Raw genomic sequence first — 25798 nt, 5'->3', positions numbered from 1 at the left:
GGCAGGCGCCCCCACCCACCCCCCGCCCCCCAAGGAGCGGAGCCCCTGGAACAGGAAGCAGGAGCGCGAGGAAGGGAAGAGCTGGACGGGACACGACGACCGGGGGCAGGGACTCGGTGCCACCCGCGCTCAGGGCCCCAGGCCCACCCGGGCTCGAACCCCCCACCCACCCCTTTCAGCCGACACCAGCGAATGAGGCCAGAAAGGAGGGCCGCAGCATTTAGGAACAAAATTTATTCCAATTTTTAAAACAGAATTCATCTCAGGAGGAAGATATGAAAAGTCGGTTTCCATCGGGTGTCCCTGGGTGACTACCGGGCACGCTGTGGCAGCGCCCACCAGGCGGGTGGCCCTGGGCACCCCAAGTTGGCACTGCCCAGCGCCCCCCGGCCCCCAGCCCGCCCGGGGCGCATGCATCGCCAGGGACGGAAGGTTTAAAAACAGCGCTTGGTGGAGGGTTCTCGCTTACACAGGTGAAGGTGGCGGCGCGAGTCGGACAGTGGACTGTACAGGGTGCCCCCGTGTCCCGGCGCGGGCACCGCAGCCTCGGGCGGGGACATTGGCACGAGGCGCTCCCTGGGGGACTGGGGCGCCTGTCTGATCTGTTGGCAACTGTGGGTGCCTGGGCCTGACGCGGCGGGAGGGGGCCGGCTCTCCCAGAAAGGACACCCCACGCGGGCGCTGGGTGGGGGATGAGGGCTGAGTGGCCCCACGCCTGCCCAGGTGGGGTGGAGGGGCCCTGGCACTGCCCTTCCCGCGCGTCCCACGTGGCCTGGGGTCTCCCGGGCCATGTCCATTCGGCCTGCGTCAGGGCCTCTTGGGTGCGCCCAGGCCAAGTGGAAAACTGGAGCAGTGTGGGGGGACGGCCCCCCGGGCAGGAGGGCAGGGGGAGGCGGGGGCGGCACCGGCCAGGCCCAAGGCCCACCGCCCGGCCCCCAGGCCCTAACACTGGCACTGGTTTTGGCTGGGCCCGGGCCTGAGTGCCAGGGCCGCGGGGGGCCCCCAGGAGACAAGGCCACGGCGGGGGGACGTGGTCTCCTCCAGGACGTGGCGTCGTGCCCGAGCCCCCACCGCCGCCGGCTACCAACATGGGGCAGCGCCGTCCGTTCCAGGGGCGCCCAACCCTCGTGGGGGGCTCGGGGCAGCTCTAGGTTCTTGGCACAAACCCGCTCAAGCAGGGACTTGGCACAGACACGAGGTGCGGTGTGAGGATGGTGGGGGCCGGCTCCGCCCCTTCTGCGCCCGGGCGCCTCCCGGGGAGGCCGCTGCGCCCCAGCTACCCCGAGGGGTGCGCGTCGTGGCCAGCAGGGCCCCCTGGTCCTGGGCCAGCGGGCTCCCTGGCACGCAGAGGGTGCGGGAGGGGCCGCGGGCGCCTGCCCGGCTGCTGCTTCCTGCGTGAAGGCCGTGGAGTCGCGGCGGCTATGGCCCAGATGTCGCGGGGGTCGAAGGCATCGCTGGCGATTCGTTCTGTGACGGTTGTGCGCACACAAAAGCCCCGCTGCCACGCGCTGGGCCGGCGACGGAGCAAGAAGCCGCCCCTGCCCCGTGCCGGGAAGCTCCGCACTGGGGCGCCCGCCTTCAGTCACCCCGGGAGAAACGGGGCGCAAGGGGCGGCGGGCACCAGCGGCAGGGGCCAGCCACACGTGCGTCCCTCTGACTCTCGGGGACAGACCTGAGAATATTCTGAAAAAGTCCCCACCTCGTGCTCACTGCTTCCAAACAAGGAAAGATAAAACGACCCAGGGCTGGACAAAATGCAAGTCCCAGCCCCGGGGACACCCCGGGGACACCCTCCCGGCCTCAGGAAACCCTGGGGGCCCCTCCCTCACCCGCCTGGGCTGGCGCGAGACCCTCGGGCGCACGGGGCGGCGGCTAGAGGCTCAGGGGCGGCGGCGGGCCCCAGGGGGGAGCGCCGGGAGGGCCCCCCGCTTTGGCACGGACAGCACGCCCTGGGGAGCCCCCGGCCCCACGGCTTGGCGCATGTGGGGTCTCTGCAGAGGCCGCTAGAGGGCCGGGGGCCGGGTGGTCACACCGAGGCGCCGAGGAGGACAAGGGGGTCCCTCGGACCAGGCGGGCTTTTTTTTCCTCAAAAAAATTGGCTAGGCACTTCCCAGGGTGGCCGTCTGGGGGTGCCACCCACCCCCACTTCTTGGAGTCCAGTGAGCAATGACAGCGTCCGCAGCGATGACGCCCAGAATGTCAATAACTTAAAAAGGGGGGCGTAGCAGAGGCGCCCCGAGGCTCCGGAGCGCTTTCATAATCACAAAGGAACCGGGGAAAGAGGGAGCCGCCGCCGGGCGAGGCTGGCTCCCGGGGCGGGCGCCGGGACGCGGGGCAGGGGGGCCGGGCCCGGCTCCGTCTCCGCGCCGCCGCCTGCTCTTCCTCTTAGAGAGAAGGAACCACAGGTCCCGCGGGAAAAGGCCGCCCCTGGCGCTGCCGCGGGGAGCCGGCCCGGGCGGCGGGCAAGAGGCGTCCTCCCGGGGGCCGGGGCAAAGGCCGCCTGCCGGGGGGTGGCGGCTCCCCGGGCGGGCCGCGGCGGCGCTCAGACCAGGTTGTACTCCTTGAGGTTGAGCTGCAGGATGGTGTCCTTGACGGCCGCGAACACGAAGCGGATGTTCTCCGTGTCGGTGGCGCAGGTGAAGTGCGAGTAGATGATCTTGTCGCTGTCGGGGTTCAGGTCCACGAACATCTTCAGGATGAACTCGCGGGCGGCCTGCGCGTCCCGCTGCGGCCCTGCGGGGACAGCGGGGACAGCCGGCTCAGCCCCGCCCCGGCCCCGCCAGGCCCCACCCCCGGCCCCGCCCTCCACCCCTGGCCCCGCCCTCGCTGAGCCCTGCCCGCCCCACAAAGCCCCGCCCTGGCCCCGCCCCTACCCCGCCCACCCCATCCCTGGCCTCGCCCTGCCCACCCCACAAAACCCCGCCCTGGCCCCGCCCTCACCGAGCCCCGCCCTGCCCTGCCCACCCCATCCCTGGCCTCGCCCTCGCTGAGCCCTGCCCGCCCCACAAAACCCCGCCCTGGCCCCGCCCTCCCGCCCAGCCCGGCCCTGCCCTCCACCCGCCCTCGCCAAGTCCCACCCCTGTCCTCGCCCTCCCGCCAGGCCCCGCCCACCCTGGCCCCGCCCTCCGCCTGGCCCCGCCCCTAGCCCGGCAAGCCCCGCCAGGCCCGGCCAGCTCCACCCACCCCTGATCTCACCCAGCCCTGCCCAGGCCCCAGCCCCTGACTCCGCCCCCGAGCCCCGCCCCCACCTCACCCAGCACCCCCGACCCCGCCCCGTCCCGCCCGCCCCAACCTTAATGTCACCCTTCCCACCCCGCCCTGTCCTCTGTTCCTCCTGCTCAGCCCCCAGTGCCCCCCCAAACTCCCCACGACCCCCACAACCCAGTGCAGGCCCCAGAGAGCAGTGGCCTGCTTTTCTCAAGACCCCTGCCCCCTGCTGCCACGCCCCGCACACACCGCACACCCTCGGGCGCCCCCAGGGCCCCTCCCACCAGGGGCACCGGCTGCCCGCACTCCTGGCCACCCCTGGCCAGCGCGGCCCTCACCCGCCCCTTGGGAGCCCCCGACAGCCAGGGCTGACGCTCCAGAGGCAGAGCAGAAAGGACCGGGCCGCGCTCACGGGAGGAAGTCAGGGAGGAGGCCGGGGGCAGCAGGTGTCACGCCGGGCGCTGGGGAGGCTGTGGGGCCCCTCTGCCCCCGCCCACGCCTCACAGCAGGGGCAGCCCCGGCTCCCTCGCACGTTCCAGCCCACCGAGCAGCGTGGAGGCCCCCAGCACAGCGCAGGCCTCCCTGCCCCCTCCCTCAGGTCAGCATGACGGAGGGGACAGCCCTGCGCCCGCCGCCTCACCCGGGGACCCAGCCCGCCTCCCACAGCGCCCCCGCCCTGCCCGCCGCCTCGCCTGGGGATCCAGCCCGCCTCCCACAGTGGCGCCCGCCGCCTCGGGCCGGGGATCCAGCCCGCCTCCCCCAGCAGCCCCCGCCGCGCCCGCCCCGCACCCGCGGGCCCACCGTCAAACTCGGGGAAGTAGTCCACGAGGTGGGAGTAGAGGATCTTGTCCTCCAGCAGGTCCTTCTTATTGAGGAAGAGGATGACTGAGGAGTTCTGGAACCAGGGGTAGGTGATGATGGTGCGGAACAGCGCCTTGCTCTCCTCCATGCGGTTCTGCGGCAGAGACGGAGGCGCGTCCCTACAGGCCCGGGCGCTCGCCCGCTGCCCTTGGCCGCCCTGCGCCGGCGCCCCCGGCCCGCCCCTGGCCGCCCCGCGCCATCACAGGGCACTGCCTGCACGGCTGCCCTGCGCCGCCACCCCCAGCCCGTCCCCGGCCGCCCCGCGCCGTCGTGGACCCCGCGGCCACCCTGCCCCCCGCGGCGGGGGCCCACCTCGTTGTCCGACTCCACGAGGACCTGGTCATACTCGCTCAGGGCGACAAGAAACATGATGGACGTGACGTTTTCAAAGCAGTGGATCCACTTCCTCCGCTCAGAGCGCTGCCCGCCGACGTCCACCATCCTGGGAGGGGACAGTGGTGCGGGCAGCTCAGCCCAGGGAGGGACGGGGCGGCCTTGCCGGGGAGCCCCTCTCCGACGAGGGCCCCTGACACTCGGGAGCAGGGCAGGGCCCCACCCTCCGAGACCACGTGGACGGAGCTGGGAAGCCAGGGCAGCCCACGGCATGGCGCAGGGGCCACGGCACAGGGCACCAGCAGAAGCGCCCCGGCGGCCTGTGGCTGGGGGCTCAGGACGGGCAGGCGGCGGCCCCACGCCTGGACAGCCCCCTGAGGGCACAAAGCCTCGTGACAACGTGGACGGGCACGGCAGCGCCATGTCTGAGCAGGAACGCTGGCGATGCCTTCACCGCCCGCCGCCGCCCGCCGCCACACGCCGGCCATTCCGCCAGGACGGCGCGTGGGCTGAGGGCAGACTGCAACTCGCCTGCCAGGCTTACCAAGGGGCAGGGGGCAGGGGGCAGGGGGCAGGGGGCGGCGCACAGGCACCATGGGGGGGCCCGGTTTTCTGCAGGGCTTTTCTGTAAACCTACAGCTTCACTAATAGAAGAACAAACAGAAAAAATAAAAGGGAAGAGAAGCCCACGGCAGCGGCCTCGGTATGTAGGAGCTGCCCCGGGGCTCCGTCCCCTCCAAGAGACAACGCGCAGCCCCCCGGGCGGTCCGCCGCTGGCCCGAGAAGGCCTGGGGGCTCCTGCAGCTCCCCGCTACAGGCCTGCCGTGGGGACAGGGGTCCCACGCCTCACAGACCGGGTCCGACTGGGGTCTGTGTACCGCCTCCTGTGGACCCCCGGTAAGGCGGGCAGGGCCGCAGCCCCCGCCAAGCTCCGGGCCTGGAGGGTCGGGGCGGCCCCAGGAGGGCACGAATGGCCGAGCTCACGGAGCCAGGGCTGTGGCGGGGGCCGCGGGGGGCACTGAGAGGCTGGGCGAGGGGCAGCTGTGCCTGTTCGGGCCCTCCTGGCTCATGGAGCCGGCTGGGGACCTGGATTTTTTTAAGAGAAAATCCCGCAGCACCCTCGCCAGCAGCCAGCCAGGCCCAGGCAGCGGCCCCGCACCTCCAGGGGTCCTCAAGGACCTCCTGGGGGGAGGGGGTGCCGCCTCCCTGGTCTCGGGGCACACCCTGGTGGCAGGTCTGAAATGAGAGGGACCTCGAGGCAAACCCAGCAGGCATCCTCGGATCTGCTGTTGGACCGTGTCTCCTGAGAAGGGCTGAGCCCGGTCCCATGTGGAAACGGGCGCCTGAAAACGCATCTCATTCAAGCGGGCCAGAGGAGGCTGCCGCGGGGGCCACGCTGGTGGCTCTCGGGCAGCGCCCTGAGTGCTAGCCCACGGCCAGCAACCGCACCCTGGAACCGAGAGCAGGCGTAGGCAGATCCTGCACCCCGAGGCTCAGAGCTGCCAAAGGGGGCCAGGTACGCCGTGACGCCTGTGCGCTGAAGGCCGTCGCCATGAAGGCACACACGAGCGTGCGGCGAACCTTGGGGACACGGTGCTGGGCAGAGCCGCTGGGCAACAAGGGCGGCCACCGCGCGCCGGTGCTGGCGGGAAGTCACCAGCACGGGCAGGCCCGGGGTCAGGACGAGGACAGGTGCCCGGGAGGGGCCCCCGAGGCCGTTCTAGTGCGCCTCTACCCCGGGGCTGGAGGGCGGGGACGCGGCGCCACGCTGTGAAACGCCATCTGATTCCTACAAGACTGCGGCCGTCAGGCCGAGGCAACGGGGTGAGACGCTTCACGGCCGCGCCCGGCTCGCTGCACGGCGAACCCCGGGTTCGTCCGCGGGGCTTCCTATTTACCAGCGGGATTCTAAGAACGTGCTTTCGTCACCCGACAGGCGCCCGCACCGCGCTGGGCGTGGGCGGGGACGCGGATCCCACATCTCGCACATGATTGCTTTGTGAACCCACAACTTCTCTAATTTAAAAATAAAAAGCCACTTTTCAAACGAGGCTGAAGCAGCTGGGGCGACCCTAACCTGACGGGACCGGCGTCCTGATAAACGAGGAAACGTGGACACGGACGGGAGCAAGACGGGCCGGTGGACGCGGAGAACGGGCCGTGGCCGCGAGCGGGGGCAGCTGGAAGGCCAGGAGGCGCGTGCCCGAGGCCGGGGGCGAGCACGGCCCCAGATCGACTCCGACGGCGCCCTGCAGGGCGAGGCTGCCCGCTGCTCCGGGCGCCAGCACCGAGGGCCCCTGCGCAGGGTGAGCTCCGGCCCAAGGGCGGGGGGCGCCGGGGGCGTGGGGGTGGCTTCGGGGCCAAGTGCGAGCACCAGGGCAGCGCGTGCCTCCAGGTGGGCCGTGCGAGGACCAGAGACCCCGAGGAGAATTCCGGATCCCAGCGGCCTGCCCCCGCGTCCAGCCCTGCGACGCGGCCGCCTCCGTGCCCAGGAGCCCGTGCCCGGCGGCGCCCGCTGCTGCAGCCGGCCCTGCGGCTGCGTCTAGGCCCCCGCCCCGCGCCCGCCCCGCGCCCGCCTACCTGAAGATGATGTTCTCCAGGTCGAAGGGGTACTCGATGATGCCCGTGGTGGGCACGCGGACGCGCAGCACGTCCTGCTGGGTGGGCAGGTAGCCCACGGCAGCGATGCGGTCGACGTCCGTCAGGTAGCTGCAATGGCACGGCGCTCAGGTGGCGTCCTGGCTCTTCCCGGGGCGACCGCTGAGCTCTCCCAGAACGCCACACGCTTTCCCACCCCCTGGGGGCCTGGCAGCACGAGCTGGGCGCCACGCGGTGCCCGCAGTTTGCCCCTAGGTCCCTGTCTGTGGCCCCCCAGGCCCCCCCGACATTCGGCGGGCTGCGCGGGCCTCGGCCACTGGTACTCGCTGCTCTCAGCAGAGCCGGCCGCATGGCCACGCGGCGCGTTTGCTCGAGGAGCGCCGGGGCTGCTGGGGGGACGACCCGGGGCTCCTCGGCCCGATGACGCTGCCCGGGCTCTGGTTAGAGGCCGAGCTCGCCTGGGCCCCCTGAGCTCCCCGTCGAAGGAGCCAGAGGACGGGGAGCGGCCCCCGGCAGTGGTGAGAGGGGAACACAGCACAGCCCGGGTCTGCGCAGGGCCGCCCCGTCGCTGGGGCGTGAGCAGATCCCTGGGGGCGGAGTGGCCCCGCTCCGTCCACCCGTCCCTCTATGGCCTCCCCTCAGGCTCTGGCCTGGGCTGGCCCCCGCAGGCCACAGTGCAGCTGCCGCAGCCAAGGGCCGGCGGCACGGCCGGGAGCGCGCAGCGGGCAGGCCGGAAGGTCGTCGGGGCACAGGGGCCAACAGTGACGCCCCTCCCGGCCTTGCCAGCGCCCGTCAGGCCTGCGCAGCAGGGCAGGGCTGGAGGGCAGGACACCATGCCCGGGAGAGCCCGCCTGGGGGCTGTCGGAGGGGCTGCCGGGGACGCCTCAGGGCGCGGGCGGGGGGGGGCGCACTCACTACTTGGCCGAGTCGGAGAGCTGGAACTCCCGCCGCCGGTCGTAGCACTCCTGGATGCCCGGGTCGGTCCACAGCGTCTTGATGGCGGTGACGTACTGGCGCTCGAAGGTCGTGACCTTCTCCACGTCCACCTCCCGGATCAGGAGCGCGTTGGCCTGCGAGGGCGGGGGCGGCGTGAGCGCCTCGGCCACCGGGAGCCCCGGGGCCCTGCCGTGGCAGCGCCAGACCCTCGGCCAAGCGTCCCCGCGGCCGGAAGGCAGCAAGGCCGTGTGACAGGCCAGGCCCCTGCTCGGCGGGCCGGTCGGGCTGTTTCCCGGGGGTGGCGAGGAGGCCCTCGAGGGGACTGGAGGCACTGGGCACAGATAAACGCGCGCTTTTAAATGCGCACGAGGGGCGGTCCCAGCCCCAGGCACGAGTCAAAGACGGGGGTGAGCACTTCCAGGGAGGGAAACTGAGTCACAGCGCTGCCAGCTGGGGGCAGGGCCGGGAACAAAGCCCCGGAGCGTCTGGCTGCAAAGTCTCAGCTCTGCCCAGACCGCCCTCTTACACCAGCCGGGTATTTATTGAGCGCCACAGAGAGCAGGGCCTGGGCATGGCGCTGGGCCAGGCTCGACAGTGCACAAAGCGTCTCCAGGAAGGCAGACCCTGGGCGGGGGGCGGCGTCCGACCCAGACTGGCAGGTGGGGTGCGGGAGCCGCGAGCTGCCCCAGGCCTCATGGGGGCACAGCCGCTGCTGCCCTGCAGCCCCCCGTAAGCCCCTGCTGGAGGACGCCACTCCACGGGGACCCTGCATTCCCCCACCTGGCCAGTCTGTCCTTAGGCCACTCAGGCTGGCACCACTGGGGACGGAACACGCCCGGCAGAGCCCCAAATGGGTACCGGGGGGCCTCCCACGGGCTCCGGCCGGCTCCCTGGGGGTCTCCCGGGACTCCGAGCCTCACCCCCGCCGCCTCACCCCGCCTCGCCTCTGAACCTGGGCTGGGGACAAACGCGTCTCAGAATACCGCAGAGGGCCGTCCTCAGCTCTGGGGACGTGGGAAGGGGGCGCCAGCCCAGGAAATGCCGCCGGCCGGGGGACTCCCAGGGCAGGGGCCGGCACGCCATTTCTGCCACGATCACTCAGCTCGGCCGCTGTGGCACAGAAGCCGCCACGGGGGACAGACGTGAACGGGCACGGCTATGTGTCAGTAAAGCTTCATTTACTGACGGGCCGGGGCCGGGTCTGCCGAGCCCTGTTCCCGACGCCATGGGGATCCACGGTCCAGAGTGACTCTGGATGCTCAGAGACGCGGCTGGGCGCGTGGAGAGGGGCTGCGTGGGAGGCAAGCCCGGGCCAGAGGGCAGGAGACGCACCTGGCCAGCACCAGGCCCCGGGGGACCCTGATTATCGTGAGGGAGCAGAGAGGGACACCCATCAGAAAAGCGGGGTATCGGTCCCCTGACGCCTGACAGGAAATGGACTAGTTGGGCCGTGTTTGGAGAAAACCGCGCTCCCGGGCCAGGCTCGCACCCAGGGCTGCGGCTGAGCAGGAAGTCCTGGAGAAAGAGCTAGGAGCGAGGTCGGTGGCCCTCACGAGGCTCAGTTCCCACGGCGGGTGCGGGCCTGGCGGCCTCGCAGGGTGCACAGCACGTCCCATCTGCAGAGGAGCCTGCACCCGCGGAGCCGAGGGAGGCCCTGGTAAGCGGCCTGCCAAGAGGCTCCCGAGACAGCGAGCTGCAGGGACCAGGGAGGCGCATGTCGCTAACTTGCTGTGCAACCCTAGGCAAGCTGCTGCCTGTCTCTGAGCCTCAATTTTCTCATTTTTAAGGCAAGGAAACTCTTTGGGTGTGAAAATAAAGATGAATGATCCAGTTGGAGAACAGCAGAGGGTCTGGTCAGACATTACTCCAAAGAGGGCCTGCAAATGGCCAGGAAGCCATAAATATACTACAAAGATGCTCCTTAGCCGTCAGAAAAAGGCACATCTAAACCACGGTAAGGAGGGAGAGGGGATAGCTCGGTGGTTGTGCACCTGCCTCCCACGTACGAGGTCCCGGGTTCGATCCCTGGTACCTCCTGAAAACAAAACAAAACAGCGAGATGCCCGCTAGGACGGCCAGAATCAAAGACAGAACCCCAGTGCTGGTGAGATGGGAAGGCTCCAGAGGCCTGTCCCCTGCCAGCGGGAGTGGAGAGGGGCCACCTCCAGGGCAGCCCCGTGGCCGTCCCTCAAAAGCTGACAGAAATGAAAACAATGAGAAAAATAAACACAAAAGGCCGGCAGAGACCTCTTGCATGACCCAGCAATTCCACCCCAGATTCCCGCCCGGGGCAGTTTGGGCACAAGCCCACACAGGAACACGGGCATGCGTGTCCAGAGACTCATCTTGCACAATGGCCCCGAGGCAGGAGCCCCCAAATGCCCACTCTGGGGTGATGGAGAGACACGGCGTGGCCCAGCCACGCAACGGGACGTCCTTGGCCCGTAACAGGGAAGGAAGCTCCGGGCCACGCTGCAGCACAGAAGGACCCGGGGAACGGGGCGCCGGGCGAGGGGGCCGACGCCAGCGCACAAACACCGCCCGAGTCCACCAACAGGAGGGGCCGGGACCGGCCAGTCCCGAGACGGGAAGGGAGGAGGGGGCGGGGCGGGGTTCTTCCGCGGCCACAAGAACGTTCTGGAGCCGACGCGGCGGGTGCGGCCCGCGAGCACGGTGGCCGTGGCTGGACGTGCTCGGGGAGGCACCCGGGGACTGGGCCTCGGCGAGGCGGGGACTTTCCACAAGGGGCGAGGCCCGGGGGTCCTGGGGCGCAGCAGCCGCAGGCATGCCTGCGAGGGGAGCGCGCTGTGCCCCGGGCCTCAGTTTCCCCCGCGCCGACGAGGAACCCACCTTGTTCTGCTCGTACTTGTAGAGGATCTTGAGGGTCTCCATGGCCCTGACCATGGCCTGCATGGCGGTGAAGACGTTCTGGTAGACGAGCTTGGTGAAGCCGCGCTTGTCCTCCTCCGAGTAGCCCGCGCCGTGGATGATGCGCATCTGCTTGATGAATGTGCTCTTCCCGCTCTCGCCAGTGCCTGCGGGGGGGGGGAGTACGCCGTGAGCCGGGGGGAACCCCACGCGCCCGGAGGCAGGGCTCTCAGAGGGCGGGGGCTCCTCCGTGGGCCTCACACCGGCCCACGCGGGGCAGGCACCCGACGTGTCTCAACGGCAGCTGGCTGCTTTGCAGAGCACCCCCCACGGTTTAGTGCCCAGTCACACCCCAACTCTACAAGAGAGACTGAGGCTCAGAGAAGAGACCAATGATGCTTCAAGTGCCTGGTACTCGCTTCAAGTACTAGGTAAGCACCATGCGCTCAGTAAGTACCACAGGCTCAGTAAGAACTGCAAGCTTAGTAAGCACCTCAGGCTTAGTAAATCCCATGTGTTTAGTAAGTACTGCAGGGTCAGTAAGTATCACACATTTAGTTAAGTACCACGTTTAGTAAGCATAGAAGGCTTAACAAACACTGCAGGTTTAGTAAATACGTGTTTTTACACGTACAGCAGGCTCAATAAGTACTGCAGCCTTAGTAAGCACCGCAGTCTCAGTAAGTACCACACATTTAGTTAAGTACTATGTGTTTAGTAAGTACCGCAGGCTTAATAAACACTGCAGGCTTAGTAAATACAAAGTATTTGATAAGTACCACAGGCTCAGTAATACTGCACACTTAAGTACGTGTTTAGTAAGTACTGTAGACTTAGTAAGCACCATGGGTTTAATAAGTACCACAGGCTCAGTAAGTACCATGTTTAATAGTACCACAAGCTTAGTTAGCACTACAGGCTCAGTAAGTATCATGTTTAATAGTACAACAAGCTTAGTAAGCACTGCAGGCTCATTACCATGGTTTAGTAATCATCGCAGGCTCAGTAAGCACCATGTGCTTAGTAAGTACCACAGATTCAATAAGTACCACATGCTTAGTAAGTACCACAGGCTCAGTATGGGCCATGTGCTTAGTAAGTACTGCAGGCTCAATAAGTATCATGTTTAATAGTACCACAGGCTTAGTAAGCACTGTAGGCTCAGTACACAGGGGGATGCAGAACACGCGACCCAAGTCACGGGGTGGACACAGGACTCAGGTCTGCAGCCTGCACATGGGTGCTGTATTCACCACCCGCAGCCTCGACGCCCTCCAGCCCGAGGGAAGCTGTGCCCATCAGAGAGCAGGTGGCCTGGCAGGGGTGCCGACCCGGCAGAGGGTCCCAGACGCTGCCCGCACGCGGCCCCAGAAGCAGCCGCCATACGCGCGCCCCCGCCGGGGGCCCCGAGGGCCCCGGTCCCTCCCCGAGCCACCAGGGACTTGAGAGTGCAGAGCGGGCGGGACGGCTGTCGCTGAAACCCAGACGGAGGGTGCCGGGAAGACGCGTTGGAGCAGGCGGGCAGGCTCGGCCCCTCACAGCAACGAGAAAAAGGGCCAGAAGGCGCCCGGGGGCCGCTGTGGGGTGAGCGGCCAGGGCAGGGGTGCACGGCCGCCAGGAGGGCGAGCAGCAGAGAGACAGAGGGCCCCGAACGACGGGCGCGAGCTGCCGGGCCCGGCTCGCTGCCGCCGCCTGGGAGGGGCAGGCGTCTTCCTCCAGGCCAGCTGGCTCAGGGGACGGATTCCGAGAACCAGCCGCTCTGAGGCTCAGCTCCGGCCAGGCCAGGAACCCCAGGGAGAGGCAACTCCGCGGCCAGGGCACCGGCGCGTGCCCCCTGCTGGCCGGCCAGGAAACCGCACAGAGGCAAACTGCTTTCAGGGCTCACCTGAGCCCCAACTCCTGGGAGGTCACCTGCACCCCACCAGTGAGTCCCCAGCCCAACCTTTGTTGTTAAGGAGGTACCGGGGATTGAACCCAGGACCTCGTATGTGGGAAGCAGGTGCTCAACCACTGAGTATATTCGCTCCCCAACGTGGCCAGATTCGTGTAACTTAAGCTGCGCAATTTTAAAGACAGAGTAAGTTGAGCCAAAAACCAAAGAGTTGGGGGAGGGAGGGGAACAGGCAAGACAGAGAAACTGACCACCAGAGCAAATTCACCACCATATTCAGATGCCTAGACATCAGCAAAAAATTAGAGACCATACTAGGAAAGAGGAGACGGCCCAGCCAAAGAAGACCAAGCCCCCTGACGAGACACAGGGTTTAAGACAACCCACCAAAGAAAATCACACGCCTCCTCAATCAATTCAAAGAAACGGAAGAGGTCAAGGACATTAAGATGACACTGGGTAAGTATAAAGAACAATGTGAAAGCTTGCAAAGGAAAGTAACAGCGCTTATGGGAATGAAGGTGACACGACGGGTGAGATTAAAAATACAGTGGAGGCACATAACGGCAGATTTGAATCACTCAAAAAAGAATTAGTGGTTTCAAGGACAGAACATCTGAAATGGAAAAGACTGGAACACAGAAAGAGAAGTCACTGGAAAAAATGGAACAGGGTCTCAGGAATTGAAAGACAATGAGAAACCCACAAACATTCATGTTACCGGTGTCCCAGAAGGAGAAGGGAAGAGAAAAGGGATAGAAAAAACATTTGAGGAAATCGTGACCGAAAACTTCCCTACCTTTACTAAGGACACAAATATCAATATCCAAGGACAATGCACCCCAAACAGAATAAATCCTAATATTCCTACCCCAAGACACCTACTAGTCAGAATGACAAATATCAGAGACAAAGACAAGACTCCGAAAGCAGCAAGAGAAAAAGGAAAACATCACATACAAGGGAAACTCGATAACATTAAGTGCCGACCTCTCATCAGAAACCAGGGAGGGGAGAAGGAAGTGGTATGATGTACTTAAGGTACTGAAAGAGAAAAACTGCCAGCCAAGAATTCTGTATCCAGCAAAACCATCTTCGAAAATGAGGGTGAGTTCATTGTCTTCACAGACAAACAAAAAGAGAATGTTACCAAAAGACCAAAATTACAAGAGATACTAAAAGGAGTGCTACAGCCAGAAAAGAAAAAACAAGGGCGGGAGACTTGGAGAAGAGTATAGAAATGAAGATTCTTAAGAAGGGTAAATTAAAGGGTAAAAAGACAGTCAATAGTAAGATATGACAACAAAAAGCCAAAGGACATAACAGACAAATAATTACATTGAATGCTAATGGCTTGAACTCCCCAATCAAAAGATATAGACCGACAGGATGGATTAAAAAATACGAGCCGTTCATATGCTGTCTACAAGAGACCCCTGAAGAAGGAAAGACACAACCAGGATCAAAGTGAAAAGCTGGAAAAGACATTCCATGCAAATGGTAACCAAAGAGCTAGACTAGTGATACTAATATTGGATAAAATATATCGCAAGTGCAAAGTTGTTGCAAGAGACCAAGAAAGTCATCACCTATTAATAAAAGGGGCAATTCACCAAAAGAAATAACTATAATAAATATTTATGCACCTAACCTGGGTGCCCCAAGACACATGCGGTGCACGCTGCAAAGCTGAAGGGAGAAGAGTTATGGCTGCAAAAATAGCGGGGACTTCAACACACACCCCAGTACTGGAGAGAACATCTGAGCGAGAAACAGAGCACGGATAACACGGGAGATGAGCTAGGCCTAAAGGACATCTGTGGAGCACCGCCCCAAACCACCACATTAAAAAGTGGGCAAAAGACTTGAGGAGACCTTGGTCCTAAGAAGAAATACCAAAAAACAAAAACAAAAACAAAACATGAAAAAAAAAGTTCAACATCACTGGCCATTAGGGAAATGCGAATCAGAGCCACAATGAGACACCATGTCACACCTATCAGAATGACCACTATTAAAAGACGGAGAACTTCAAGAGCTGGAGAGGATGTGGAGAGAGAGGAACACTTATTCGCTGCTGGTGGGAACGCAGAGTGGCATATCCACTGTGGAGGGCTGTTCGCATTTCCTAAGGAAGGTGACAAAGACTTGCCACCTGACCCTGCAATACCACTTGGGTATACGCCCAGAAGAACCCAGAGCAGTGACACGAACAGACCTCTGCACACCCATGTTCACACCGGCGTTATTCACACTTGCCGAAAGTTGGAAACAACCCAGGTGTCCATCAACCGATGAGTGGATAAACACACGGCGGTCTAGGCACACGCTGGAATATTACACAGCGGTTAGAGGAAATGAAGTCCTGAAGCACACGACAGCACGGAGGAACCTGGAGGACATCATGAGGAATGAAAGCCAGACACAAAAGGACAAGCACGGTATGACTGTGCCACCGTGAACTAAGTATATCGTGTGACCTCAGGGAGTTAATAATTAGAACACAGATCACCAGAAAACAGAATGAGGGTAGAGGAGAGAGCTGAGGGTTGATCTGTGCAGAGCTGGCAAAAAGGGTGTTTGTAAATCTGTGGAAATGAAGAGAATGGTGAGAGCACATCAGGGTGTTTGTGACTAGCAGAGCTGTTACATGGGTGTGACGGTGCTTGAAAGAGAAAGCCTAAAGGTTGTACATTACAAGGAGGAAAGCTTAAAAATGTGACATGGGATTGTATGAGTGAACCCTTATACGAAATACGAATATGAGTGATACTGCATATATAAGACTGTATTTACAGAACACAGACACAAACTAGAGACGGACACAGAGTAGCGCCTACGTATGGCAGATGAAGCAGAGAGAGACTGAGGCGATGAATTTTTATTATTTTTATTATTGGAATAATGAAAATGCTCTAATGATTGAAGTAATAAAGGCCCAATTCTGCGTTGATACCAAGTATCATTGGTTGTACACTCTGGGCAGACATATGATTTATTAATATGTATCAATAAAATTGGTTTGTTTAAAAAAAACCAAAAACCAGACCATAACGATTTGGGGTGCCGCGCACAGCTGGCGGGCAGTAAAACAGTGAGGCCGCGGCGGGAGGCGACGTGCTGCGCCTGAGGAAGTAGACAGGCGCCCTGGAGCGCGGCAGGCCTGCTCCTGGGCACGGCAAGTGTCCTTCGCCAGGTGATGGGGAAAGAGGACAGGGTCCCTGCGGACGATGAGCCGCCAGCTCTGCAAGGGGGCAGCACGACACGACGTGCAGGGAGGGAAGCCCGACTCCTTTCACACGCCGTACCCAGAACAACGCGCGGCGCAGGCGCGGGAAGTGAACGCCCGGTTACCAGGCGCAGGGCGCGGCGGGGATGGCTGCTTCCGGGGCAGCGTTTCCTTCCATTTGGGGGACGGGAAGGTTTGGGGCACGGGTGGTGGGATGGCGGTGCAGCCCCAGAACGGAGGCGCACACTGGACAGCGGTGACGCGGGGGCGGGTGTGGCTCGGCGATTGAGCACCTGCTTCCCCCAGGGAGGGCCGGGGGCGGTCCCCAGTGCCTCCTAAACACAAACTCACAAGCAAAACAAACAGAAGAGCAACCTGGGGAGCCAGCACGACCCGGTGGTTGAGCGCCGGCTTCCCACACAAGAGGTCCTGGCTTCAATCCCCGGCCCCCAGTACCTCAAAAAAGGAAAAGGTGGAAACGGTAACTTGGTTGTGCCCACCGATCACCACCATAAACAAAAGCTATGAAACCCCGAGAAGCGGGCCAGGAGCGACCAGCACCCCGAGTCCGGCTGGAAGGCACACTCGTTCTCAGGCCGCAGGGGAGGCGCCCTCTGCTCTGCAGGTCCCGGGTCCCTCAGCCCCGGGGGCTCACGCCACCAGCCCCTTGCCCGAAGACCCCTCGCCCAAAGACACCCCACTGTCTGCCCTTCCTGCCCCTGGACTCCGCCTCCGAGACCCTGGCAGCCCTCCGGGGCCCCAGAAACGCCCCCCACCCTGCCCGGGGCCGGGCACGCTTGACGGCAGCAGAGGCAGCGCTTCCAGATGCTTCTGGCAGAGGCCCAGGGAGCTCCCGGCAGTGGCTGGGGCCGGCAGGACAGCACTTAGTGGCTCAAGCTGGAAGGGCCGAGCCCCGTGGAGGCAACTCCCAGTGACAGGCCAGCGGGAACCAAGTCGCCGCCCGGTCCCACGGCAGGGAGGGGGCGGCCACGGCCACGCGCACGGGGCCCCCGGGTCCGAGTGGAAGGGACGACGCAGGCCCAAGATCACGGGTCCGTGTGCAGAGAGGCCCGGGGGGCTGGCGGCAGAACCTGCAAAGCCGCGACGGCGAGGGGAGCGGGCCGGTCACACGCGCCCAGCGGACTCGCTGCCGGGGACGCCGCGGAGCACGGGAGGTCGCAGCACCATCACGCGGCTGCAGGGGGGCAGTCTTCAGTTCCGGACCCCCTCATCCGGGAAACGGGCGTCGATGTGGGGAGCGGCCCTCCTCCCGCGTGGTGCCCAGCAAACGCGCGGAGTTGAGAGCGGGCGGCGGGGGCCCCTGCGAGGGTGGGCGCGGTCTCTCCCGTGCTGGCCGGGCAGCTCTGTCGCGGGCACGAGGGATCAAGGGAACAGAGCTGGGTGCCAGTGAAACTTCCTTTATGAAAAGGGGTGGCCCGGGGGCCACAGACTGCGGACCCCCGTCTAGAACAAGGGCCCGTGTTCCAGCGGGCAGTGGGGCCCGGCCAGAGGGCGGCCCGGTGGCGGCGGCAGAGCTGGCCACAGACCATCTGCCACAGGAGAGCCGAGGGCCAGGCTGGGTGGACTCAGCCAAGGCCGCACCCACGGGCGGGACGCAGCCCCAGTGGGCGCGCAAGGCGGCCGCCAGCATCGGGGTAAGGAGCCCGGGCCGGGCACTGCGCGGGCAGCCACGAGCCCCACGAGCAACCAGGCGGGCACGTGGCGCAGGCCTGGCTGTTCAGCTCGGCAAGGCCGAAGGACGCCCCCCACACGGGACAGAGGCGAGACCCCCGGCCGGAGGCGGGGCCCCGCTGCCCCCTGCTCGGCCGGCGGCACCCTCTTCCCCGGGACGCAGCGGCGCCTGACGGCTTGGCAAGGTGGGGGTTCGTGGGGAGCGTGCAGGGCCGTCTTCGGGGGGTGCGGCCTCGCTGCACACTTACCCGTTTACCCGTGTTCCCGTGAGCGATGTGCTTGTTCAATAAAACTTTATTTAACTAAGCAAACCCCTTCCCTTGGGCCCACGGGGCAGCGGCTGCGTGGACGCATGGAGCCCACCTCCCTGGCACTCTGGCGCCCACCCAGGGCCGGCGCAGCGCCGGGGGGGCCAAGTCTGCTGGGCAGACTCCCAGGCCCAAGAGGGCCGGCACAAGGGCCCAGGAAGCACCTTGCCGACCGCGCGCGGGGGCGTCCCGCAAGCCTGCTCCTCGCCGTCCCAGTCCACGTCTTATGGTGACGGCGGGGACCCAGGAGCCCCCGCTACCCTGTCCGCGGAGAGGGGCCGGCGAGGGGTGACGGCGCTGTGACCCGTGGACGCGGCCCCGGCCGGCGGCAGAGAGGACGGGGTCTAGTTTTCCCAGGAGTCACCCTGGGGTGAGGGGGCGGGGGCGCGTGGCCGCTCCCAGCAAGTCGACACCTGCGGGGGCCCCGCAGCGCCCCCCACCCCACCCACAACCCTGGGCTGCCACGCCCTGCGCTCCCCCAGGCCCCCCCGAGTTGGGGATGCAGGAGCCCGACCCACGGCCCACGGGCCTCAGGTGCGCAGCGGTCCCCACGGGGCCCAGTGCGGGGCTGGCGGGGCGCTGCGACAGCCTGGGGGTCACCTGGAGGCGGGCCCCGGCGTCCCGGCCGTGGGCAGCAGGGCGGGCATGTAGGACGGAGGCGGCAGAGCCCGGGCGGCGCCGTGCCGCTTCTTCAGCCGCTGGGGGCAGCTTTCCCGGCCAGGACCGCCTCGTCCCCAGCAGGGTGCAGGGCAGCCTCCTGGGCAGGGCTGCCGGCGGCGCCCTCAGCGGGAACCGCGGGGGTCTAGGGATCAGACCCTCGGGAGGAGGGCAAAGGGGCGCCCCTCCTGCCCAGGGAGAGGAGCAGAAGCCAGCGGGGACCAGGCGCAGGACGCTCCGCCTGCAGACCTGGGGGGGGCTCAGCCTGGAGACCTGGGGGGGCTCCGCCTGGAGACCTGGGGGGGCTCCGCCTGCAGACCTGGGGGGGCTCCGCCTGCAGACCTGGGGGGCGGGGGTGCTCCGCCTGGAGACCTGGGGGGCGGAGGGGCTCCACCTGCAGACCTGGGGGGTGCAGGACACTCCGCCTGCAGACCTGGGGGGCTCCGCCTGCAGACCTGGGGGGGCTCTGCCTGGAGACCTGGGGGCCGGGGGGGCTCCGCCTGGAGACCTGGGGGGGCTCCGCCTGGAGACCTGGGGGCTCCTGGCAGACACAGCCATGACACCCGCCCCACCTGCCCCCAGGGCCCGCGAGGGCCAGGGTCGTGGGCTGAGCACCGGCAGCTCCTCCGCTGGTCACCTGGGAGGCTCGAGTCCCGCTGCGGCTGCGGGGGGCGAACGTCCAGGAGGGCCCAGGAGCCACCTCGGGACGAGCCACTGGCCCCGCTGGGCCCCCGGGCAGGGCCTCCAGCAGCTCGGGGGACACGCCCCGGGACCCCGCCTGAGCAAGGCCTCGCCCAAGGGCCCGGCCAGCACCGCCTCCGGGCGGGGGCCGTCTGCATCGAGGGGACCTGCGACCCGGCCGAGCCCCTCGTGCCCCCAACGTGAGACAGGCACAGCGGAGCCACACCGGGTGCCCTCGGCGCTGCACACGCCATGACTGCGACGCGGAGGGTCACTCGTGCCGGGGAGCCAGGCGGGCGGGTACCGCACACACGTGTGCACGGTGCTTGTGTCCACGCACACACACGCATGTGTGCGACCCCGATGGTCTGGGCTCCGGGACTCTCCTCAGGAGCCCACCCTCCGACACGGCTACCCCGGCTCAAGGGGCCACCGTCCCGCAGGGGCCCGGAAACCGAGAGTCCTGGGGTGCGTGCAGGACGGGGGCACGACGACCCCCGCACCCCGCCCCGTGCCTTCCCAATGGCCCTCGCAAGCACCACCTCCCCCTCCTGGGACCCTGGGCCGAGCGCCCCTGCAGCCTGCCTCCCACCCAGGACGCGCATCTGCCCACGCTGCGGGCGGAGCACTGCGCAGGGGAGGAACGCGGCCGCGGAGCCTGACGGGGAGCGCAGGGAGATGGCGTGAGGCCCGGGCGTGGCCGGCTGCACCTCTGGACCCTGAAGCCGGGTCTTGTATCCTGCACAGCAGCTCAGCGTGCGGGGCCTCCAGCCCCCATCCCCCCCGAGGCTGCCGGCCCGGCCACGCCACCTGGCCCCAGCCCTGGGGTCCCTGCGCACACCAACCCAGCGTGGGGCGCCGCCCGCACCGCCTCGGTCAGGAACCATTCGTTCAATGCGGGGTCTGCAGCCCTGCCTCGTCCCCCCGAGCTCCCCACCTTGGCCCCTCGGACAAACGCCCCCGAGGCCCGCTGGGACTGGGGGAGCCCTGGCACGCGCCCCAAGTCCAGCCAGCCCTGCCGTGGTCGGGGGCATCCCCTGCCTGTGCCCACGGCCCCCCAGAGCTTCTGCGCTCACCGGCCAGCAGCCCAAGGCCAGGCCCGGGGCCGGGGCACCCAAAGCCCAAACCAGCGCCGCCCCCGCAGACCCGCTTGCAGCCCGAAGCTGCGGCCCACTCAGGCAGAGCGAGCCCCGCGGGCAGACGCGCCGAGTGACGGCGAGAAGCACGGCGCACCCGAGTCGACACCAGCCCCTGCCCCCCGTTTCGCCCTCACAATTGTCCAGAAAAGTCGGGCTGATGACTTCCACCCGAGGGGACAGGCCCTGGTGGCACACCTACTGTGCGTCACGCACACGCAAGGACATCGAGGAAACAAGGAGCAGGTCGCCGTGACGACAGCAGCCCATTCCAGCGGTGCTTACGTAAGGCTAAACGCTTGTTGTGGGTTTTAGCAAAGGAGGAAACTGAGGCACGGGCCTGAGGTCCCATGGCTACCGTGTGGCAGAGGCCAGCCCTGAACCCCAGCTATGTCCACAGCCCTCGATGGCACCCTGCTGTTGGCCTGAGGACGAGACCGAGGGCCGGGGAGGAACAGCAGCGCAGGCCCCAGGGCTTTAGTGGGTCAGCCTGGCGCCCGCCAGGGGTCTCCCGCTGCGGTCCCGGGGGGAGGGAGGAGGTGGGCCGGGCCCAGGAGAGCCTCGCGGCGGCGGCAGGGACGGTGCAGCCGGCAGGTCGTGCTCAGGGGCCGCCCCTCGCCAGCTCTGCCGTGGAGACCAGAGAGCGGGGCGCTGCGGTGGGAGAGCAGAGCGGACGCGCCCTGCGGGCTCAGTGAGGCCTGCACGGGGTGGGAGGGCGGCCCCGAGGGAGGGCGCACGTGCTTCGCAGCTGCTGCGCCCCTCCCAGCCCGGCGGGCCTCGAGTGGGGCGCGAGCCCCAAGCCCCCGGCCGCCCGGGGCTTCCTGCTCTCCGCCGGCAGGAAGGCGGCGCCGCCCCTGCCCGGCCGTGGCCCCATGGGCGCGGGGCGCGGGCACGCCCTTCCGGCCGGCCCCCCCATGCAGACTCCACGCCTGTGACGTCCTGGGGGACCCGTGGGGCCGGACAGGAAGCCTGCAGGTCCAGCCGCCCGCTCTGGTCAGGAGCTCAAGGCCGTGCTGGCCCTGCCGTGCCCCGACGTGCGGAGCGCCCGGCACGAGAGGGCGAGCGGGGAGGCGGGCGGCGCCCCCGTGCCCAGGCCCCAGCGGGCACCTGGGGCAGCAGCACTGACCCCAGCCCGCAGGGGGTGCCCCAGGGGCAGGGCTCGGCCGCCCAGGCCCTCGAGACGCCACCGGCACCCCCGGGCCTGGTGGTCAGGAAGACGCGGCCGAGACGCCGCTAACAAACACCACGTGCACACGCACATGCACACGCGCACACACATGTCCACACACATGTGCTCAAGCGTGTGTCCACACACGTGCGTTCAGGCACACGCGTCCACATGCACACATGTTCAGGCACACGCCCACATACACACGCCTTCAAGCACATGTCCACATGCACATGCGTTCAGGCACACATCCATGCACACATGTTCACACATGCACTTGGACACTCAAACATGCGCACACGACCACGCCTGCACACGTTCGGGCACACATGTCCATGCGCATACAATACACATTCAAGCACGTGTCCACGCACACGTGTGTTCGGGCGCACGTCCACACACATGCTCTCACATGCTCGGGCACACGTGCACACTTGTGCACACGTGCATGTTCAGGCACACGTGTTCACACACGTCCACACGCGCACTGGTTGCTGAACACACGCAGCGCTGTGGCCTCACAATCAGAAACACTCCTTCCCGGGGCCCCGCACTCCCCGCCGCCACCTGGCGGCACCCCGGCTTCCCAGCAGAGGGCAGCGGGTGGCACCGGGGCACAGGGCACGGCACCCGGGTCTGGGCGGGAGACCTCCCTGACTGCCAGGCCTGGGGGAGCCCGGGAGGCTGCTCCACGCCCCCGTGCCCAGGACGCCACCCGGAGGACGGCCGGGCGGGAGTGGAAGGCCAGGCGCGAGTGGAAGGCCGACGGGAGCCCCTGCTGCAGGGCAAGGCCCGGGACAAAGCGCCCGTCCCAGCCCGGAGGCTGCCCCGGCCCCTCCATCAGGACCAGAGCGTCAGCAGCGGCTGGGCCGCAGCGGAGGGGCAGGGCGGGGGCGGCTGGCACGGCCCACCTGCCCCACCTGCCCCACCTGGCCCACACGCAGGTGAGAAGCGGCAGAAGCCAGGCGCCCCGCCAGCCCCCGGCAGCGCCCCCAAGGAGCGTGGGGGGCAGGCATCCCGATCCCAAACGGCCTCTCCCGGGCAAAGCAGGCCTGGCCCCTCTCCTGGACACACGGCTCGGGGGCTCTGACTGCGCTGTGCCGACGCGCACGGCTGCCACGCCCTGCCTGGCACCTCTTCCTTCCTGCAGGATGGGGACGAGGCCTGCGCGGAGGGAGCTCTCCAGAGCCCACCTGCCTCCCAGCGAGGCCCCGGCCCCAGCGCGGGCAGGATCGCTGCGGGAAGATGCCCTCGGGCTGCGCCCGGCGCCACCTCGGGGGAGCCCTCCAGCCCATGGCACCTGCGCCGACCCGGGCTCCCCCAAGTGCTCCTCTGGCCTCCAGGCCTGGAACTTGGTAACGGCTCTGGGGCAGGGGCTGAGGGGGCACCGGGGGAGTGGGCCACCCGCCCGGGGTGATGGCAGGGGAACCACACAGATGCGCCCCGAGGCCCCACACGGCACACAGTGCGCGGGGCCTGGAAGCTCACCCCCAGGCCGCAGCCCCACGACTGACCAGCAAAGCCCAGTGCCAGAGGCCTGAAGCTCACGGGCCCCCGAGGCAAGGCCACCCGCTCACGCCGCGGCGACACCAGGACCTGAGCCCCTCCCCACAGGGGAACAAGCCCCCTGCCGCACACACGCTGCCCTCCGCACACGGCCCTCGGGCCTCCGTGTAGAGCTTCCTCCAAACTTTAGGGTACCTCTCTGCCCGCCTTCCCTGGAAGGGTGGCCCCTTTTATAACCTTCGGGACAGCTGGAATCAGGTGTGAGATAAAGAGGAAAGAAGGTGCCTCCTCGAGAACTCCTCTCGGGCCCAGGGGGCACCCAGAGGGCCACAGCAGGGGTGAGAAGCAGGGCGGCCCCTGCACGCTGCCAGCCCCGGCCGCTCACCCACGCCGGCCCTCGGAGCCGCCCCCAGCAGCGTGCCAGCCTCACCAGCCTCCCCGCGGCCGCGGCGCCCGAGCAGGGGCCGGGAGGGCTTGTTGTGTAAACGACCGCTCGCCCGCGCCTGCAGGTTAAGTCCTCCTGCAGGTAAGTCCTCCGGCGGCCCTTATTTGGGGTGACAACACCTGGCTGACAGCTGGGCTCCCTGCACAGGGGTGCCTTGGGGAGGCGAAGAGGGGGACGCAGACTCCCCCAGGAGGGCCCCACGGGCCAATTCCACGCCCCAGCTCCCACCAGGCCAGCCTTCCAGGGAAGGGGGGGGCGAGCCAGCCGATTCAGAAAACTTAGGAAGGCTCCGCAGGTGTCACCCAGCCTCCAACTGCCACCGGGAAACCTTGGGGGGGGGGCGGGGGGGCAAAGACCGGCTTCTCCCTACAGGGTGGACTCATGTGGGGCCACTGCCCAGCCCCACCCTGCAGAGGGAGGCGAAGCAGGGAATGGACCTGAAGGGACGAGGGCCGGGGAAGCACGAGGCAGCCCGGGAGGGGGACAGGCCCTGTGACTAGGGGCGGCTCCACCTGGTGGGAAGATCCAAACGGGGGACCCCGGTAGAGGAGGGCGCTGCCTGCAGGACACGGCCCGGGAACTGCCCTGAGCGGACGCAGGCGGCAGCGGGAGGGGCTTGCCCCTGGGGAGAAGGCAGGCAGCGGGCTCTCAAAGACCCTGGGGCCACCTGGATAGCAGGGGCTGGCCCCCGAGGGGGAGCTGACCCCCCAGCGGGATGGTTCTGGGGACCCTAGTGGACAGTGGAGGCTGGGACTGATTCAAAAAGGTTTGGGGGCCCAACCCGGGCAGCAGAGGCAGGCTGACCCCCAGCAAGGTGGTTTTGGGGGTTTAATGGACAGCAGAAGCAGGAAGTGACTCGGAAAGGTTTTGGGCCCTGATCTGAACAGCAGAGGCAGGAGCTGACCCACGAGGGTCCCAGGGCCTCAAATGCACAAGAGGAGGGGCTGGGCCCCGGGGTCCCGGGTGTCCCTGGACAGGGGGACAGGGGCTGAGCCCCGAGGTCCCAGGGTGTCCCCTGGACAGGAAGAGGGGCTGAACCCCGAGGTCTCGGGATCCCGAGGTCTCCCCTGGAGGGGCGGCAGAGGCTGGGCTCCGAATCCTGGAGTCTCCCTTGGGCAGGAGGAGGGGCTGAGCCCCAAGGTCCCGGGGTGTCCCCTGGCCAGGAGCAGAGGCTGAGCCCCGAGGTCCTGGGTGTCCCCTGTACAGGAGGCAGGGGCTGAACCCTGGAGTCCCGAGATCCCGGGGTGTTCCCTGGACGGGCGGCAGAGACTGAGCCCCGAGATCCCAGAGTGTACCCTGTAGAGGAGGCAGGGGCTGAACCCCGAGGTCCTGGGGTGTCCCCTGGACGGGTGGCAGGGGCTGAACGCCGAGGCCCTGGGGTGTCCCCTGTACCAGAGGCAGGGGCTGACCTCCGGGGTCCCAGGGTGTCCCCTGGACGGGTGACAGGGGCTGAGCCCCGAGGTCCTGGGGTGTCCCCTGTAAGAAGGGAGGGGTTGACCCCCGAGATCCCGGGGTGTCCCCTGTACAGGAGAGAGGGGCTGACCCCCAGAGTCCCGGGGTGTCCCCTGGACGGGGGGCTGGGGCTGAGCCCCGGAGTCCCGAGATCCCGGGGTGTCCCCTGGACGGGAGGCAGGAGCTGAGTCCTGAGGTCCCCGGGTGTCCCCTGCATGGGCGGCAGAGGCTGACCCTCGGGGTCCCGGGGTGTCCCCTGTACAGGAAGCAGGGGCTGAACCCCGGGGTCCCGGGGTGTCCCCTGCACGGGCGGCAGGGGCTGAGCCCCGAAGTCCAGGGGTGTCCCCTGTACAGGAGGCAGGGGCTGAGCCCCGGGGTCCCCGGGTGTCCTCTGCACGGGCGGCAGGGGCTGAGCCCCGAGGTTCCGAGGTCCTGGGGTGTCCCCTGTACGGGAGGCAGGGGCTGAGCCCCGGGGTCCCGGGGTGTCCCCTGGACGGACGGCAGGAGCTGAGCCCCGAGGTTCCGAGGTCCCGGGTCTCCCCTGGGCCGGCTGAGGGGCCGGCTTGGGCCGGCGGGGGCAGGGCCGCGGGCCCCGGCCGTCTGGGGTCGCCCGGGGCGGGGGGCCGGCGGGCCGGGCCGCACTCACCGAGCAGCAGCAGCTTGAGCTCGCGCCGGGCGTCGCGCTTGTCCCGCCGCAGCTGCTTCTCGATCTCGGCGTTGATCCGCTTGGATTCCTTCACCTCGTCGCTCAGGCAGCACGCCATCATGGACTCCAGAGTCATCGTCCCGGCCCCGGGCCGCCCCGCGGCCGCCCCCGCCCGCCGCCGCCG

At 66.9% G+C, this 25798-nt stretch overlaps 1 protein-coding gene across 1 annotated transcript; it reads right to left on the bottom strand.

Moving 5' to 3' along the window:
* Positions 1 to 219: 219 nt before the first annotated feature.
* Positions 220 to 25798, bottom strand: GNA11 (G protein subunit alpha 11). Its single transcript, XM_058282268.2, has 7 exons — positions 25615 to 25798; positions 10786 to 10970; positions 7915 to 8069; positions 6982 to 7110; positions 4381 to 4510; positions 4009 to 4162; positions 220 to 2733 (listed from the first exon to the last, which is right to left on the bottom strand). Exons 1-7 carry the CDS (start codon positions 25748 to 25750, stop codon positions 2543 to 2545), a joined length of 1080 nt encoding a protein of 359 aa, XP_058138251.1. The 5' UTR covers positions 25751 to 25798; the 3' UTR covers positions 220 to 2542.

Source organism: Dasypus novemcinctus, chromosome 19, assembly GCF_030445035.2.
Source record: "Dasypus novemcinctus isolate mDasNov1 chromosome 19, mDasNov1.1.hap2, whole genome shotgun sequence".
In the NCBI taxonomy this organism is placed as follows: Eukaryota; Metazoa; Chordata; class Mammalia; order Cingulata; family Dasypodidae; genus Dasypus; species Dasypus novemcinctus.
This window is presented reverse-complemented; position numbering and strand designations above follow the sequence as displayed.

What these genes read in the sequence shown, in the direction of transcription:
- GNA11 (XM_058282268.2), bottom strand. Translation starts at nt 25,750, where the DNA reads ATGACTCTGGAGTCCATGATGGCGTGCTGCCTGAGCGACGAGGTGAAG. An exon ending in CTGGAGAACATCATCTTCAG is followed by an intron (nt 4,511 to 6,981) that starts GTAGGCGGGCGC and finishes GTCCCCTCCCAG; the next exon opens with GATGGTGGACGTCGGCGGGC. An exon ending in TCGTGGAGTCGGACAACGAG is followed by an intron (nt 4,163 to 4,380) that starts GTGGGCCCCCGC and finishes TCTCTGCCGCAG; the next exon opens with AACCGCATGGAGGAGAGCAA.